This window comes from Balaenoptera musculus, chromosome 1 (assembly GCF_009873245.2).
Source record: "Balaenoptera musculus isolate JJ_BM4_2016_0621 chromosome 1, mBalMus1.pri.v3, whole genome shotgun sequence".
NCBI classification, from domain to species: Eukaryota; Metazoa; Chordata; class Mammalia; order Artiodactyla; family Balaenopteridae; genus Balaenoptera; species Balaenoptera musculus.
The window spans coordinates 113447217-113464495 of NC_045785.1; the positions used below are offsets into that span (position 1 = coordinate 113447217).

Below are 17279 nucleotides of genomic sequence, written 5' to 3' on the forward strand. Positions count from 1 at the left end.
ATATGCTAGCTGCCACTTGCTGTGACCTTGGATAAACCACTCCACTCTGCCTTTCCTGATCTATTAAATGAGATTAAATTAGGTGATCTATGGTCTATCCTTGCTCTAAAACTCTCCCTCTGGGTGAGAGGAAATGGGCAGTTGTTGCCAGATGTGGAAACTGTGTGCCCTTTCCTACCTGGCTGGGCTCCAAACCACATGAGTGACAGTGGTTCTCACTTCACAAGAATACAGGGGAAACAGCTGCCTGTTTTACTGGTGTAGGGTCCTCGGAAGTTCTCTAATTTAACGATCCTGTGATTGTCCAAATGAGGACACGGGCTCCGAGCGGGGGTGGGCGTGTGTGATTTACCTGAGGTCTGCCAGCCAGTGAGCGGCAGAACTGGGGCTGGGATCCAGCACTGCTGCCTCTGTGGTCAGTGCTGCTTCCACCACCCTGAGCCGCTCTCTCGAGGGATCCAGCCTTGATAACTTCCCATCCTGTCACCAAGCCGCTGCATTATCCACAGCTTCTTGGGGATCCTTATACCCGTTTCCAAGTAACTTTTGTCAGGTAAAGTCCCGAAGCCTAGTATGTGAAAGGGGTGGTAACCTGGGCCCTGGCTCCTCCTGGTACCAGGGCTGGGTGTGGGTGAGCAGGTGCCAGCTAAAAGTTTGGACGACGTGGGAGGGATACAGGGCTGGCTTCCAGCGGGAGGAGGGGATCTGGAACACGTTGAGAGCTGGGTTGCTGTCTGTATTGCCTTTTAGGGAGGAAGCCCTCCGTTTGGGTACTCAATCTCCAGTAAGGATGTAGGGCCAGTGCTTGCTTTCCCTCTCCCTTGCAGACCTGCATGAAATCTGGAGATCAGGGGTCGCATCTCCCTAGGGTAGTTTCCATTAGAACGAAGTACTGTCTGCTACTCATCCTCCATTAAGTTACCTCAAGAAGAGGGCTCAATCCTAAAGCAACTACTCCAGCTGAGTCTCGCCATCTATAGATTTTAGAGGCTTATATTCTTCAATGCGACTACTTAAGGGAGGCTCAAATTCCATCCTGACTCCAAGGAATTTGATCTCTCGAGAGATGAAGTATCTAGTTTTGGCCTTTTTTCAAGGTGCCTGTGACACTGCCTTCACAATGCTTCTCTTGTCATCTGGGTCAGACCTGGGTTTCCCCCTAGTCTCCTCTGTAACAAGGGCCAGGACACAAAGTGCTGAGTTCTGCAAGGAAAGGTAAAGATTGCCCCAGCTTTCGGAAAAGGAGTATCTCCCAGAGCTCAGACTGAGGGAGAAATCTCTCACGTTACCTTCCCAAGTTATGAAGTTCATCCTACCCTTTAAACCAGAACCCCCCCCTCCTATAGGTTACCTCCTCACTCTGTTTTCAGTGGACACCACACAGATGGCAAATAGTGTGTTGGTCCAAAGACCAACATTTCATAGTCCTAGAGGAAGACAATACATTATCAAACTAGCTCCCTCTTCCTTCCCTATGCTTGCTCTCAACCCCAAGCTTCTGACCCATTGTCTTTCTCCCCATTCTCTTGAGCAAGTCCCAGGTCTCCACCAGGAACACAATGAACCAAAGCAAATATATCCTTCTTGCCCTCTGACCTGGCCAGTCCTGGGGTGTCCGAGCCGTAAGCCCTGAAAGAAGGATGTGAGCTGGTGGAGGGCTACTCCATTTGGAGCCTCCCGTTGTCTCCAGGTCCTTTTCATCCTTCTTGGGGCCCGGAGGCTCGGAAGGCTGGGCCAAGGAGAGGTTAAACTGGTTGGGCAGCACTCTCCCCCCGCCCCCCACCCGAATCTAAGCTGGGAAACTTGGTGACAGGAACAAAGCGGGTGTTTGTTGGGTTTCTCTCCTGCCTGGGAGGCTGTTCTCGGACCACGGCATTCCTGGGTTGGACACAGTCAGCTCAGCGTGGCTTCTCCCCACTGCTGTTGCCGCAAAACCCACTGCCTTTCCAGAGGCCGCGCTTAGGTAACAACTCAGGGGATACAGGCGCTTCTGCCTGGCCTGAGCTCAAAGCAGAGGCATTAAAAATAAGTTCAAGATGGGACTTCCCTGGCAGTCCAGTAGTTAAGACTCCACGCTTCCACTGAAGGGGACACAGGTTCAATCCCTGGTCGGGGAACTGGGATCCTGCATACCCCGCAACGTGGCCAAAATAATAATAAGTTCAAGCTCAAGAAAAGCTAGCTCTTAAACGGAGGAAGGGCTAGAATCAGGCATAAGAGATAGTTTCTCAAGAACAGTCAATGAATAAATCACCCCTAGAAGGTCTCCCAGGGCATGAGAACAATTGCAGACCACTTTTCCCCATTCTCTCCTCTACTGTGGAGAGGGGCTCACAGGCAAGGAAGGTTTAGGGGAATATATGGTGACTGGTGAGAACAGAGGGAAATAAGGGACGGAAGCAAAGGTGCTCAAAAGAGAGGGTGTGGGGGGTGGGATATCTCTGTGGGAACAGGACCCACAGTCCCTAGAGCAAGGAGGCAGGAATTCAGCTCACTTGCCCAGGAGCCTGGGCAGTCAGGGCCTGAGTACCAACAGCAACCTGAGCTCATCCAGGTGATGGGAAAACAGACAAGTCCGGGTGGCATTTGTTTTTATTAGAAAACCCCATTTGGTAAGAGCTTCCCTAAGCCAGCACAGAGACTGGGTAGCCTCCAAGAGTCCCATAGCTTTCATCTTACCTTCCACCCTCTTCTGAGAGGGGAGGGTGGGGGACGGAGTGGTGTCAGGCAGTCTCCGAAGCGCCCCCTCCTGGACCCGAGAGAGTTCACATCGCCAGAAACGCACCCCACGGCACCTCGGTGGTGCACCACAGGGCCCCTAGGCTCAAGGCGATTGCCAAAGGCTTTCCTGTTTGTATGGCTTCAAGATGGAACCAAGGAGGCTCTCACAGACTCCCAGGTCTGGTCCTTCGCTCTGGTTGAGAGCAGGGCAGGATCAAGGAGAAGGTGGCCAAGGGCTGAGGGAGAAGAGATTGCATTTGAGATACCCTTTGGAGTCTGGAAAGCACCTGGATTTCTTGGGAAGGGAGGGCTGTGGAAGCCCCACTCAGTTCTTCTTGGTTTTGGGGGTGTCATATTTCCTCTTGCTGGAGTACCACAACAGCAGGGGGATGCCGATGGAAGGGAGGGTCATGACCCCGAAGGCTGCCCAGTCCAGCTGTGGAAGACAAAGGCCTTGCTTAGAAGTCTCCATTAGGGCACAGGAGGGGACCAGGAAGGAAGGGGTCCAATGAGAAAGGGAGCAGTCCAGCCCAAATTTCAAGCAGAACCTTGGCAGGAAGCTTCCTCTCTGGCTACTCTGGACACAGAATGGCTTGCTAAAGACCAATCTATATCTTTTGAGCTATGAAACCAAAGGTCTCACCTGACCCAACCCAATCTGGAAGAGAAGCTTCTCTCTTCCAAACAATCTTCGAGGAGGGAGATGCCCAGGTCTTGCCCTAACAGTCAAGCCTCCTGCGACCTAACCCCTGCCCCCACCTAGAGCTCTCTCTTCCATTCCTCTGTCTCACATTCTGCTCTCTGGTCTCACTAAACTACCTGCCATTCCTGGATTGCACCATGCTTTTTCTCACTTCTGAGCTACTCCCTCTTCCTAGGGTGCCTCCCCTTCCTTACCTCCTCTTTAATAAGTTAAACCTCCTTCCTCCAGAAAATTCCTCCCCGACTCTCAAAGACCAGGTTAGGTGCTTCTGTTGCATCTCCTCCAGAGCCTTGTGTATGATCTCTATCACAGCCCTCTTCCCCCACTGACTTGTGCTGAAGCCTCTATGAGCCCATAAGATCTTTAATGGAAGGGACTGTGTCTTGCGTTGTTTTCTCAAAGCAAAGTACAGAACTGAGCACGTAATTAGGAACCTCATAATTATTCCCCGAATGAATGAATAAATGAATCTCCTCATTCAGTACTTTAGGCAAATATTCAAAGAATTCTCCCCTAGACTAGACTACAACAAAGTTCCCATTTAACCTTCCCGATGCTCTGTGACCCTTTTAATCTAAGCAGATATACTTTTAATCCTCGAATTAGACCCACGACTCCAAGATGGAGCTCTACTCAAGGCTGAGCAGAGAAAAAGGGCAGCTTTTTTTGGTTCTGGCAATTGTGATCTCATTGCCAAAAATCTCTAACCATGGTTAAATCAGGATATTTGATTGGCTGTGTGTATCAGACATCAAAAAACAGATATGACAAGAACCAACCAACTAAACATATCTTCTAAGGAAGCCCAAAGGTCCCAGAACCAAAAGCATGTTCTACTCCCAGGGAAATGACAAGAAGACGGTAAAGCTTACAAAATGTGGGGAGAATCTTCTATCAAACTCCCTCTGAGCCAGGATTCCTCCCTGTCCAGGTGCACTGGTAAAGCCAATCTGAAAAGCAGAAAAGAAAGGCATTAAGGCAAGTCTCCAGCTCTTTCTCATCTGGGAAAGGGCAGTTCCAACCAACCCAGTTCTAAGCAATAGAGTCTTAGTTCCCAAAGGCCCAAGAAAACAACAAGATGAGGAAAAGTTTTTGAACTAGAGAGAGTTGGATGATTCTTAGTGTGTTGTAAAGATAAGTAAATTAGGAGCCAGGAGACACATGATGAGCATTTACTAAAAAAAGGTAGGACGGGTATGCAGCTGAAATTAAAGCCAAATCCTTCTATCTTAGCCTCAGACTCTGGAAAGAGTTGCTCACCACCACTGGCCCCTCTGCCCTTGGCAATCATTTCCCCATTCCTCAAGTGGAAACACTCTTCTATACCTCACAAGTTGACATGAGGCTCAAGTGAACTAATGAGAAGGATTCTGGAAAGTATAAAGCCCTACCCAAATGTACATTACTAGTGGAGGGGCTGAGTCTGCCCCACATTCCTTTGTCTTGGAGAGGAGGCCAAGAGTTTGAAGCACACTGCAAACAACTTTGTTCTAAAGTGGCGGCTGGGCCTTTAATTTTGTGTCTTTTAACCCATCAGGGACCAGGTGGAACCAAAGAGTCTTAGAGGTGGTTCTAAAAGCACACATGATAGAAGATATGAAAACATAACCAGGATTACAAGAATATGGTTCCACATGGTTTATTAAAAAAAGATAACTCAGAGAGTGCACTGAATGTTCAAGACTCTTGGATTTCTTTTAGTTCTATGGTTGACTCTGTTAAGTCCCTTCCTTACTGTGCACTCACTAAGTAGCCTAAAGCCCATCTGTATTTATAAATTCATGACCTAAGCTTTTTGAGGGCTAGGACAGTGTCTTAATCTGCTTGGTATTCCCTAGAGTCTAGCACCTTGCAGGGGCTCAATAAATGTCTGCTGACCTTTACATCAGTCAGTCAAGAGACTGGTTATCGCTGGGTTTCTATTTTATATGGGAAACAGAAAGAAATCTAAGACAAAGTTCCTTGCTTCAAGGAGTTTATAATTAAACTGGGAGGTGGGAGTGAGGGAAAGACCTAGATACAGGAAAGAGAACTAATAAAGATGGTCAATAATTAAATGTTCAAGTGGCATAGACTATAAGAGCTATAGAAGTTTAGATGCAGTCAGTGACTGTTTAGTGAAAGAATGAGTAGGAAAGAGCGATATGAATTGTAAAAGCAGAAGACAGAATCAAGGAGACGCAGCTCAGAGCTAGGTCTTGAGAAGGCTTCGGATAATGAAGTGGAGGAGAGAGACTACAGAGAGTGCTTCAAGCAGAGACCAAAGGCAAAGTGGAAAGAACGAGCACTGAGGGCGGGGGAGGTGCCACAGGAAGGAGCTTGGTCTAATTAGGACAGAGGGTCTTCGAGAGTAGAGAGAGGAAGGGAGAGGCAGAACACAGTGAGACTGCTGGAGGGTAAGCGAGAAGAGGCAGGAAACTCAGCCTTGCTGCAAGAAGCAGGGGCATTCTAAGCAAGGGAAAGACACAGACACAGCAGAGACCAGGAATCATCTGATGGCGGCACAGAAGACGGATGGGAAGGACAATGATGGCAATAAACTGGGCAGCACATGACACTGTACAGATTAAAAGTGAAGCGGAAGGGAATGCTACAGTACTCCCCTCCCATTCATTTCAATTGCTTGATTCTGAGACTTTATAATTTGAAACATACTTCCTTCCTATGACGATATCTCAAGTTTTTGGTCCTTCTTATCTTCCTCAGAATTTAGCACCTGCTCTGGAGATTTTCTGCAAGAGTTTTCAAAGGAAGGCAGAGCTGAGCCCCATCCAACTAAGGGTTTGGGTAACTCACCACAACGGGCCCATCCTCCTGGGCCAGGTAAGTAATAGTTGCTGAGGTGAAGTTGAAATAACCAGCCTTGAGAGGGCGCAGGACCACGGTGTGGGAGACGTTGCTAGCACTGACCCAAGAGTTAAGGAGGGAAAAAGATGAAGCTACAGTTGTTAACAAACTTTCAACTCAGGGACTAAACGCACCATTCACAAAAAGAGTTGCCAACACATGTAATGATTCTGCATCTGCAATATACTGCGAAAATAATAAACACGGGCTTTTTTTCTAAGCCTGAAGTGTGTGGTATAATATGATGTCTTTCTAGCCAAGTCTTAAGGGGTCTATGACATACTCAATATTGAGGTGTTTAAATTAAACTTTTAAAGCAATATAGGTTATGGATGAAAAATTAGTCACTTAAGGTCACAGAATATCTTTCGCTGCCTAAAACTGCAGGAAGTTCTTGAAAATATAAATCAAAACCCCCCCAAAAAACCAAAGAGAACACTTACCCTTGCCAGAAAATCTAAATATACTTTAAATCACAGGGAAAAAAATAATCTAATTCAGAACACTCAGGAAATAACGAGTAGATCCAAATAAGGGATTTATTAAGTAAGAAGAGTCTTTAAAAGGTCACCCAGGGGACTTCCCTGGTGGTCCCGTGGTAAAGAATCCACCTTACGATGCAGGGACGCAGGTTCGATCCCTGGTCAGGGAACTAAGATCCCACGTGCCGCGGGGCAACTAAGCCCGCGTGCCACAACTACTGAACTCATGCGCCTCAACTAGAGACCACGTGCCACTAACTACAGAGCCCAAGCGCCCTGGACCCTGTGCGCTACAGCTAGAGAAGAGAAAACCCACACGCCACAACTAGAGAGAAGCCCACGCACCACAACGAAGATCCCTTGTGCCGCAACTAAGACCCGACGCAGCCAAAAAAAAAAAAAAAAAAAAAGTCACCCAGGTCCTCCACACTAGCATCCCACTGAATTTCTTTTAAAAGCACCTTAAACATCCTCGCCCAGCCACAAACATCTGTCTACATTCTCCCAAAACAGAAAGTTTTAGAACTTTATGACCTGAACTTCAGGAACCTCCTTCCTCAGGCCCACCCTAAATCATGCTCACACAATGCTCACCAGTCTCTCTTGCCCCATCTTATCCAGAGCGGCGACAAGGATGACCCTGCTGTTTTGCTTCAACATTCCCCCCCTCCCACCCACCACCACCAGCCTTCATCACCCAGTGTCAAGAGGATACGGAGCAATTCGGTCCCATTTGACATTGAGCATTCCAGAGACAATGCCAAAGTCTTCTGGAGGGAAGGAATCATCAGATAATTCCACATCTAATGCAGCACTAGAAAAGGGAGGAAACAAAGAAAAGTTAGTAATGGATATAAACTTAAAGCAATCAGCAATCAAACCTGCCTGCCTGCCCTAAAAAATCAAAACTACAAAAGACAGATATGAGTCACATAGTTATTTGGGTTTGTTGCACTGAAGAATCCCAGCCAAGGCCTGGATTCTGGGCACCAAAATACTCAAATATCTAGGAAAGAATGGGCCTGAATCCATTTTTGCCCCAATTTCTTCTCACGTGTGTGTGTGTGTGTGTGTGTGTGTGTGTAAGGAGAAGAGGAGCAAGATGCATGTGGAAAAGAACATTAAAGGGGATAAAGTGAAAAAAAGACAACAAAAATGCTAATGAAAGAAAGGAAGCTGAAACTAAACCCCTGAGGTAACGAAGGATCATACATTTTCTGCCTTCTCATCTTCCTCTCCCTGTTTCACCACAATTCTTGCTTCTTTCCCACTCTGAAACTCTTCCAGCTCAAAAAGTGGAAGATGGTTTCCTGTAGCTTAGGTAAGAATGTCCTCCTCTTCCAGAAGTAGATCCAGCAGTATATTCATTCACTCACGATATCTGTTGCTGGAAATCTCCCAAAGATAAATCACTGCTGGTCCCTGTTCCCAGCTGGGAAATCTAAGAAGCCTGAAAAGGGCCCAACCTATAGCTCCAGGGTCTCCTTACCTTGAGCCAACATTGTAGATGTTGTACTGTAAGGTCAGGTCTCGCCCCTCCACGGCATATCTGTTCAGCAGTGATTTGGAGGCCAAAAGCCTGGCTCCTTCCTCTGCTTGAGTGACAGCAAATAGAGCCAACGCCAGGAATGCCAGCAGCCTCATCTTTGGAGAAAAAAGCAAAGTGAGCAGTCAACCCAAGCATGTAAAACCAGCAAAAGCTTCCTGACAGCCCTTTCTTACAAAGTCTATCAAAACTCTTTTGAGCTTATCAAAGCAGCAGCCCCTTCTACAGAGCAGTCTCTAAGCCACCAGGGCCCTGGGTGCTCCCCAACTGGCGGGATCTTCTGAGAGGACTGCATGTGGCCAGACGCCTTGGGCCGCCGGATTTCGGCTGATCTCGGACCTGCAGCAGCCTCTAGCTTTCCTTCACGCAGGAGTCCCCCACGGCTGCTGCCTTCCCGCTGCTCCTTCTCCACCAGCTTCCCTGTGATCCCACGCCGCGCTCGCAGGGTCCTCCCCCACGCCCCTGTATCCCACCCTCCATCCCTCCCCCGGGATCCCATTCGTCCTCGCCCTCCACATCCCTTTCTGGGGCCCTCCGAGAGCTCAGTCCGCTCTGCCCCCTCCCCTCCTCTTGCCAAGATTACACGTCCTCCCGTAGGCTTGCCCTCTCTCCTCCCCGCCCTCCCCGAGCTAACACTCAGCCGCTGAGTGTTGTGCGGACGTGAGACTCCCCGGCTCCCGCTGGCACCCCCAGTGCCTCGGGACTCACCGTGCTCACCCTCAAAGCCTTTCGGGGGCCGCCAAAACCGGAAGAGCGCGTCAGCACCCAAAAGACCGGAAGTAAACTCTGGCCGGAAACTTTGGTGCTCTTCCCGATGCCTTCTGGGAGTTGTAGTTCATAGACAAGCCCCACCTTTCCCTTTGTAGTACCCGCCCGCCTCCGGGATGCGACAGCTCCTGGAACAGGCTTGTTTGTGTATCCTCCACGTTCTTCTTTCTTTCTTTCCTGTTCTTTCTTTCACGCTTTTATTATTCTGCAGTCTAGAGTGACTTTTCAAGCTGGCTTGCCGTTACTGTAGATGACCAGCACCTGATAAAGTGCTTTGCGGAACTGGCAAACCTAGAGATTAGGGTTATCTATCTAAAGTGTAGTGTCGAACTAGGAATTAGAGAAAAGCTATTTCTCTCGGGGCTATTCTTCGTATTCCCAGGCGAGAAATTTAGTCATTCCTTATATCCAATAAGTCACCAAGCCCTGAACTTTCTTTAGAAGCCCTTTAAGGGCCCGCAAGAGTAGATCCTTTCTTCTCCATTCCCACTGTAACCGCTTTAGTTCCTACACGTTGCTGTTGCTGTTTTTCATTGCGATAGTCTCGCTTTCTTGGGCCTTTCCCTGCGCATTTCAATCAGCTACCAGAAAAACTTCCCTAAACAGCATTTTGAACAGTAGACTCTATGTTCAGAGGATGGACTGTGAAGTTAGGCAGTCATGAATTCAAATCTCCCTTCGGTCACTTGCTGTTTAGGTAACCTTAAGGCAAGTGTTACTTCTTAAAAAAAAAAAAAAAAAATTTATTTATTTATTTATTTGACTGCGCTGGGTCTTAGATGCAGCAGGCGGGATCTTCATTTCGGCCTGAGGGATCTAGTTCCCTGACAGGGATGGAACCCAGGCCCCCTGCATTGGGAGTGCGCACTGGACCACGAGGGAAGTCCAAGTGTGACTTCAAAAAGCTTTGGTTCCCAAATCTGTGAAATGAGATTATTATAGTACTCTCAAAATGCTGGATGATCAGATAGGATAATGTGTGTAAAACTCTTAGCATATGTCTGGCACATTTGTGTGTTCAATAAATGGTAACTATCAATATTGCTATTATCCTATCTCTGCATTGTAGCATTCCTTCATTCAATATGCACTTATTGGGCACCTAATTTGTGCCTAGTACTGTTCTAGGTACTGAGGATACAGTGATGAACAGGACAGATAAGGTTTCTACTTTCTGGGGGCTTAACATTCTTGTGGACTAATACACATCACCTGTATTTGTTTTAGTATCGCCCCCCATTCACCACCTCCCAGAGTAGAGCTCTTTGAGGACAGGTGGTCTGTTTTCCATTGCTTGGTGTCATGCCTGAGCACACAGGACATACTCCAGGAATGAATCATAACAAATTCTCTATACACAACCTTCAATCTGCTCTTACTTCCTTTGTGTGTGGCTTCCTTCAAATGCCCTGTTGCCTCTCTTTCCTATCCAAGTCCAAGCCCTCCTTCAGGGCCCCACTCTAGTCTTATCCCCTCTGGGAAGCCTTCCTTGGCTTTGCCAGACTGCATTGCTCTTTTACAGCACCACAGATTAGTAATTTTTTTTTTTTCTGATTGTTTCTGATCTGGAAACTCTACTTTCATGATTAGATGATATTTCTCTAGTATATACTTATACAAAGGTCCTACAGCGGTGCTGAACACACAGAGGTGCTCAAGAAACACCTGCTGATTGGAGGAATTTTCATCGTCTCTGTTTACAGTCTCCCTAATGGAATCTATTCTGACTAGAGGAGAGATTTTGAGAGTCAACTGCTGGGAATTCCCTGGTGGTCCAGTTGTTAGGACTCCACGCTTCCACTGCCAAAGAGAGAGAGAGAGAGAGAGAGTCAATTGCTAAGGGAAATGTTTCTATTGAAAGGCTTCCAAAAGAATACAACTTCTTCCTGCCATCCTCAAGAGGACTCCAAACCAAGAGATTGAGTAGAACTTTGTTAGATGTGCAGAGAACTGTGTGCCAGGAACAGAGGCATGCAGAGCTAGGGTGCTTACTGTGCCCCCAGGATGGTGTCACTGGTTTTATGTCCTGTTTCCTGGTGTTTAGGACAGAGCGCAAGCTGCCCACTGACCTCTCTTTTGGGATCTGCAACAAGAGGGCCACCAAGAGAGTGTGTGACCAAGCTGAGAAGGAAGTGGCAAGCTGCTTTCTTGCCAGAAAGGTAAGCACCCAGAAATAGGGCCTTGCTGCCAAATCTAGGGACCTCAGATGGGCCTACGTTAGCTAGAAGTGGTAATGGAGTGAATATGAACCATGCCAGTTTTCAAGAAACATCCAGAATCAAAGCTGTTACAGTAACTTTGCAACAATAATTTTTTCTCTTTTACATTCATTTTTTTTTTATTGTGGTAAATATACATAACATGAAATTTACTATTTTAACCATTTAAAATGTACATTCACATTGTTGTGCAGCCATCACTACCGTCCATCACCAGAACTTTTTCATCTTCCCAAACTGAAACTGCATACCCATTAAACACTAACTCCCCTTCCTCCTGTCCCCAGCCCCTGGCAATTACCATTCTACTTTCTGTCTCTGTGAATTTGACTACTCTATATACCCCATGTAAGTGGAATCATACAAAAAATCATTTTTAGTTTATATAAATAATACATGCTTATATTCTCGTTGTTAAAAAATCAAACAAGGGCTTCCCTGGTGGCGCAGTGGTTGAGAATCTGCCTGCCAATGCAGGGGACACAGGTTCGAGCCTTGGTCTGGGAAGATCCCACATGCCGCAGAGCATCTGGGCCCGTGAGCCACGGCTACTGAGCCTGCGCGTCTGGAGCCTGTGCTCTGCAACAAGAGAGGCCACAATAGTGAGAGGCCCGCGCACCGCGATGAAGAGTGGTCCCCACTTGCCGCAACTAGAGAAAGCCCTCGCACAGAAACGAAGACCCAACACAGCCAAAAATAAATAAATAAATATTTAAAAATTAAAAAAAAAAAAAAAAAAAAAAAAAAATCAAACAATACTGAAATAGTGAGTATAAATGTCAGGATGCAAACTTAGATGTCCAAGAAATGTTAACTTCCTTACTTTTCTACAATCAAACCCAATTCTGCTTCCAGCCCCTTTTCCATCAGATAGTAAGGACTTAAATCTCTGTTAATGTAGGGACTACCCAGCCATTTTTCTCCAGTGGTGCCTCTAGTTTTCTAGAGGGCTCCCGATGTGCCAGAGGCATGTGGGGGAGGGGATCAGGGACTTCCGGTGCTTGGTCATCAATACTTTTCCTCTCTGGTGTCCACTGAGACATCTGGATCCTGTCTGCTCTTGGGCTGTGAGTTCACACAGAGTGCAGGTGCATCCCCCTCAGCCTTATCCCAGGCCTTCCCAGGCACAGTACTCCTCTCTCTCACACTTCCTTTCCCTCCCTCTACTTTCCATGCCTCTCTGGAGCCATAGGAAACTCAGTTGGGCTCTCTCAGGCCCTTCACCTCTTCCTTGCTATTCAGTCACTCCTCAATTCCACAAACCAGGCTGGGACCTGGGATGAGCAGAAATCCTGAAAAGTGTCCCAGACCCCCTACCTGGGGACAATGTGCATTTTGGGAAGCAAGCACAAGACTCCTCTTGCTCTTGGATTCACCAGCCCATTTGGGTTTTTCCTTTGCCACCCCCTGCAAATCCCAAACTATGTCAAGTCGGAGCCAGCGGAGCCTCAGAGCTCTTCTGAGGGATTTATCCAGAGATAACTAAGATCCCCTCTCTCCTGTTCTCTCCTCTTTCTTTTCTTTCTCCCCAGTTTGGTTGAACTCTATCTAGATGAAATCAGTTGGGTGAGGGGATAGAAGTGATGGAAAACCGGCTCTAATGTCTCTAGTATTCCTTCAACAAAAATTTACTGATCATTCTCCAAAGTGCCAGTCAATGTTCTGGGCCGTAGGCCAAGAGCCGTGGACAAAACAGACAAAATCTCTGCCTGTCTCTCAAAACAGACAGAATGCCATGCCTTTCTTTCTAATAAGGCACTCTCCCATAGAACTTTCGGTGAAAATGGAAATGTTCTATAATAGCTCCACTGTCCAATATGTTAGCCACCAGCCACATGTGGCTATTGAGCACTTGAAATGTGACTGGTCAGACTGAAGAACTAAAATTTTTAGCTTTATTTAATTTAAACTAATTTCAACTTAAGTTTGAATAGCCGCACGTGGTTAGTGGATCGGACAGCACAGCTCTTATATATCCTGACACTTCTCTGGCCTTTGGCTTTGAATTCCAAAAGGCCAGGGTTTTGATACTCAGCAGACCTTTTCTCTGCTTTTCTTCTGAAACAACACTTCTCCTCATCACTGGGAGAACTCACGGTCCGAGGTACAACATATTGGACAGCTCCCAGCGAGTCCCCAGGAAATGCCCAGATCTCGACTGATTCCACTGACTGCCTGAACCCAGGGAAGACACCTTCCCTGTGGTGGATGCTTCTGGGCGTACAAAGCACACAGTGCTCCCCTTCCTGCCCTCCCCCTTACTCCCAGTCTTCCAACTCATTAAGGGGGAAGGAAGCCGCACTTCCTTTGGAGGGCTAAAGAGAGCCAATAGGAGAGTGTGGTATGAAGGACTCCTGTGTCTCCCTTAGTCCCTTCGCCTTTTTGTCCCCCCAATTGTACCCTCATCTCTAGGAATGAGGAGCTATTTTAACATAAGAGCACATCATCCCTGTGCTCTGAGAGACGGTCTCTATGAGCAAGAGAGCGGCTTGTTGGATGGTTGGTTGGTTTGCAGATGCCACGCTCTGAAGAAGACATGGCTTGATTCACTGTGAGGCCCCCAGAAAGCAGTCAGTAATAGCAATCCCCCCACTTTACCACAGAAGGAAGCAACAGAAAGAAGTAGGGCCTGGGACTTCCCTGGTGGCGCAGTGGTTAAGAATCCGCCTGCCAATGCAGGGGACATGGGTTCAATCCCTGGTCCGGGAAGATCCCACATGCCGCCGAGCAACTAGGCCCATGCGCCACAACTACTGAGTCCATGAGCCACAACTACTGAAGCCTGTGTGCCTAGAGCCCATGCTTCGCAGCAAGAGAAGCCACCGCAATGAGAAGCCCACGCACCTCAAGGAAGAGCAGCCCCCGCTCGCCGCAACTAGAGAAAGCCCATGCGCAGCAACGAAGACCCAATGCAGCCAAAATAAATTCATTAATTAATTTTTAAAAAACTTAAAAATAAAATAAAATAAAATTTCACTTAAAAAAAAAAATACGTAGGGCCTCAGTGGAAGGACTGAAAGTAAATAAAGAAAGGAAAAAAGGGACTTCCAAGTATCTGCTCCAGGCTGACTCTAGAAGGCAACATTGGGGGAAAAGTGAATCCATACATGTCCCACCTCTCAGGCCAGGAGTCTATGTGTGTTGATGACCAACTACTAATGGGTCTGTTTTCTTTCAGATAATAAACTGTGCCCACCCATTCATTCTTCCAGACACCAGGGCATGACTGGCAGTGTTGGCGAGCTCCTGCTCTCTGCTCCCACTCAGCTACTGCACCCACCATGCTTTCGTAAGGTGAGTTGTCACCAAGTCTGTTCCCTCGCTGGATGGTGAGCATCTAGAGGGCAGGGACACACCTTGAGTTTGTTGAGTGGCTACCCTATAGATAGTTATTGAACAGAACTGAGTGATGGTGGGAAAAGAAAAGCAGTGCAGCTGACCACGCAATAGTTAGGTTTGGCTGGAAATGGAGGAGAGGTGGGAAAAGGCCAGGTTACAGAGCCGAGAACATTGTCTAGCATGCCCCCACGTGCAATTTTTTATTCTGAAAAACTTGAAACCTATAGAAACTTGAAAGATTGGCTCAATTAACACCTGTATGCCTTTCACTTAGATTTACCAGCTGCTAACCTTTTGTTCATTTACTTTATCTCTCTCTATATAAATTAATATATGTGTGTACACAGACACACACACACACACACACTACACATTCACTTGTACATTTTTTGGAACCATTCAAGAGTCAGTTGCACATCGCGATACTCCATCCCTGTGTACGTCAGCACGTATCTCCCAAGAACAGGAATTCTCTTCCGTAACCCCAATAACATTGTCACACCCAGGAAGTCTGACACTGATAAAACACTATTTTCAGATAGAATCCATATGCAATTTTTGCCAAAATGCCCTTTAAGACTTTAAAAAAAAAAATCTAGGATCCTATCAATGATCATACATTGCAGCATTGCCTTTGATGAGTGCCGATTCAACGAAATGAGTTTCTCCCAGGGAGAGTGTGGAGAGAAAAAAAATGCATGGAGGATACAGCCTTGGTTACTACCTCCCCAGACTAAGAGGACGGGAGGAGAAAGGGAAGAGAAGGCTCAGACAGAGCTCAGGCTCTTGAAACAGACACTGAAGTGTCCCTTCTAAGTCTTTGGATCCCTTGAAGATCTCAGACAGACCTGGCCACCCAAAGTTGGTTGTGGACTATTGTCTGCTTCATGCCAAATTTCTCTCCAGCACATGTGGATTCCTAGGTGGATTCTGGAATCTGTATCTGCCATGTCTTGGTGCCCTTTGGGGTTTTGTCCCATTTTTTAGAATTTGGTCACAGTGTCTCTTTTTAAGCCCAGTCTTCTTATTCTGATCACTGGTGGGGGCCAGGGGAGGGGGATGAGCAGATCCAGCCTCCTCTTGCTGAAAGTGAAGGAGGAGGGCTGTGTGTGTGTGTGTGTATGTGTGCACGTGCACCCTCTCATACCCACAGAGGAGCCCTCCTTGAACCCATGGGCCTGGGACCCCACCCTCCTGTTGCTATGACAACCACTTCTGTGAGGACATGGGGACTAAAGAATTGTGAGTGTGGGGTTAGGGAGGCAGGGGACACACCAGCGTCTCATGGCATTAGTGATCATAGAACTTTATGATAATGAAGAAGAGAGATAATGTGTCTCTATCTTCAAATCTCGAAGTAGCAGGGCAGGATGGGACACAGGCAGGAGCAAGGGTAGGGTGACTCCTGAAGTTCTGCCTGGTGTGAGGGGCCCTGCTTCTAACTAACCTCTCCTTCTTCTCCCCCTTAGGAGACCAGAGAAGTTTGGGAATCCTCAGGGGCAGAAAATCCCTCCTTTAACACCGTTGATGTATCCTTGACATCCATCTACAGCTTCACTGATGACCTAGGCTATCAAGGCAGCCAGGACCTAACCAGCGTGAGTACCCTACTTTGTATTTCTCCCTCCTCTGGGGTCTCTCACCCCTTGCTCTACCACCATGTCGGCATCTTAGCTCATTGACCTCCCCTAAGATGTCCTGTGGCAACCATCCATGTATTCTCTACATCCTTCCAATTCACATCTTTACTAAACATGGCTCAAATTTACTTCTTCCAGAAAAAAATACCAACAGTAATAGTAGTCACAGCTTACATCTACTGAGTACTTATTACATGCCACTTGTAAGAATTTATATCTCATTTAAACCTCATAAGAACCCGGTAAGCTCAATACTATTATTGTCCCCATTTTTCAGATGAAGAAACAGAGACATGAACAAGTTAAGTAACTCTCCCAAGATCGCATAAGTGGGAAGCAGAGATGCTAGAGTTTGAGCTCAGTTTGTCTGACTCAAGATCTCACACACAGAGCTGCCTCCCAGTTAGCTACCCCATTTTTATGAGTCCTCCAAGGTATCCTTTCAACATTCACATGCTGTTAAGCACACATGATATGTGAACTTATTTGCTTGTTTATGTGGGGGAGGGTTTAAATGCTAGCTGTGTTTTTTGTTATTGAGCTCTGACTGACACACAATAAACTGTACATATTTAAAGTGTACAATTTGATGTTTTGACATATATTTATACTCATGAAACCATCACCACAATCAAGATAATAAACATATCCATCACCCCCAAATATGAACAACCAGGATTTCTAGAATAGATAAATTGGAGGGTTATTACCTGACTTCTAAAATGAGTCTTTATTTAACCAAAGTATTTGCATTAGGATCCTTTTAAAATAATGAGCTCTCTTCTAACGCATTCAGAATACACCTGCATATCCTTTGCTGATACTGATTTGTAACTTCTCTTTGGTAATTTTTTTAAAAATAATTTATTTTATTTTATTTATTTATTTTTGGCTGCATTGGGTCTTCGTTGCTGCACATGGGCTTTCTCTAGTTGTGGTGAGCGGGGGCTACACCTCGTTGCGGTGCGCGGGCTTCTCATTGAGGTGGCTTCTCTTGTTGCGGAGCACAGGCTC

At 46.8% G+C, this 17279-nt stretch overlaps 1 protein-coding gene across 3 annotated transcripts; it reads right to left on the reverse strand.

Annotated features, from left to right (window-relative positions):
- Positions 1–2574: 2574 nt before the first annotated feature.
- Positions 2575–9073, reverse strand: SSR2 (signal sequence receptor subunit 2). 3 transcript variants are annotated; one of them, XM_036833554.1, is made up of 6 exons: positions 9008–9073; positions 8243–8397; positions 7469–7567; positions 6221–6329; positions 4297–4374; positions 2575–3157 (listed from the first exon to the last, which is right to left on the reverse strand). In XM_036833554.1, the coding sequence occupies exons 2-6, from the start codon at positions 8395–8397 to the stop codon at positions 3047–3049; spliced, it is 552 nt and encodes a 183-aa protein (XP_036689449.1). In that variant the 5' UTR covers positions 9008–9073; the 3' UTR covers positions 2575–3046. The 3 variants fall into 3 exon arrangements, with proteins under 3 accessions (XP_036689449.1, XP_036689456.1, XP_036689465.1); XM_036833561.1 differs by having other exon boundaries at positions 9017–9068; XM_036833570.1 differs by lacking the exon at positions 9008–9073 and adding an exon at positions 8934–8988.
- Between the last annotated feature and the right edge of the window lie 8206 nt (positions 9074–17279).

Coding starts and splice junctions, on each gene's coding strand:
- SSR2 (XM_036833554.1), bottom strand. CDS start 8,397: ATGAGGCTGCTGGCATTCCTGGCGTTGGCTCTATTTGCTGTCACTCAA. Junction 4,375..6,220: donor AGGAGGATGGGCCCGTTGTG/GTGAGTTACCCA, acceptor TCTGCTTTTCAG/ATTGGCTTTACCAGTGCACC. Junction 3,158..4,296: donor GAAGATTCTCCCCACATTTT/GTAAGCTTTACC, acceptor TGTCTTCCACAG/CTGGACTGGGCAGCCTTCGG.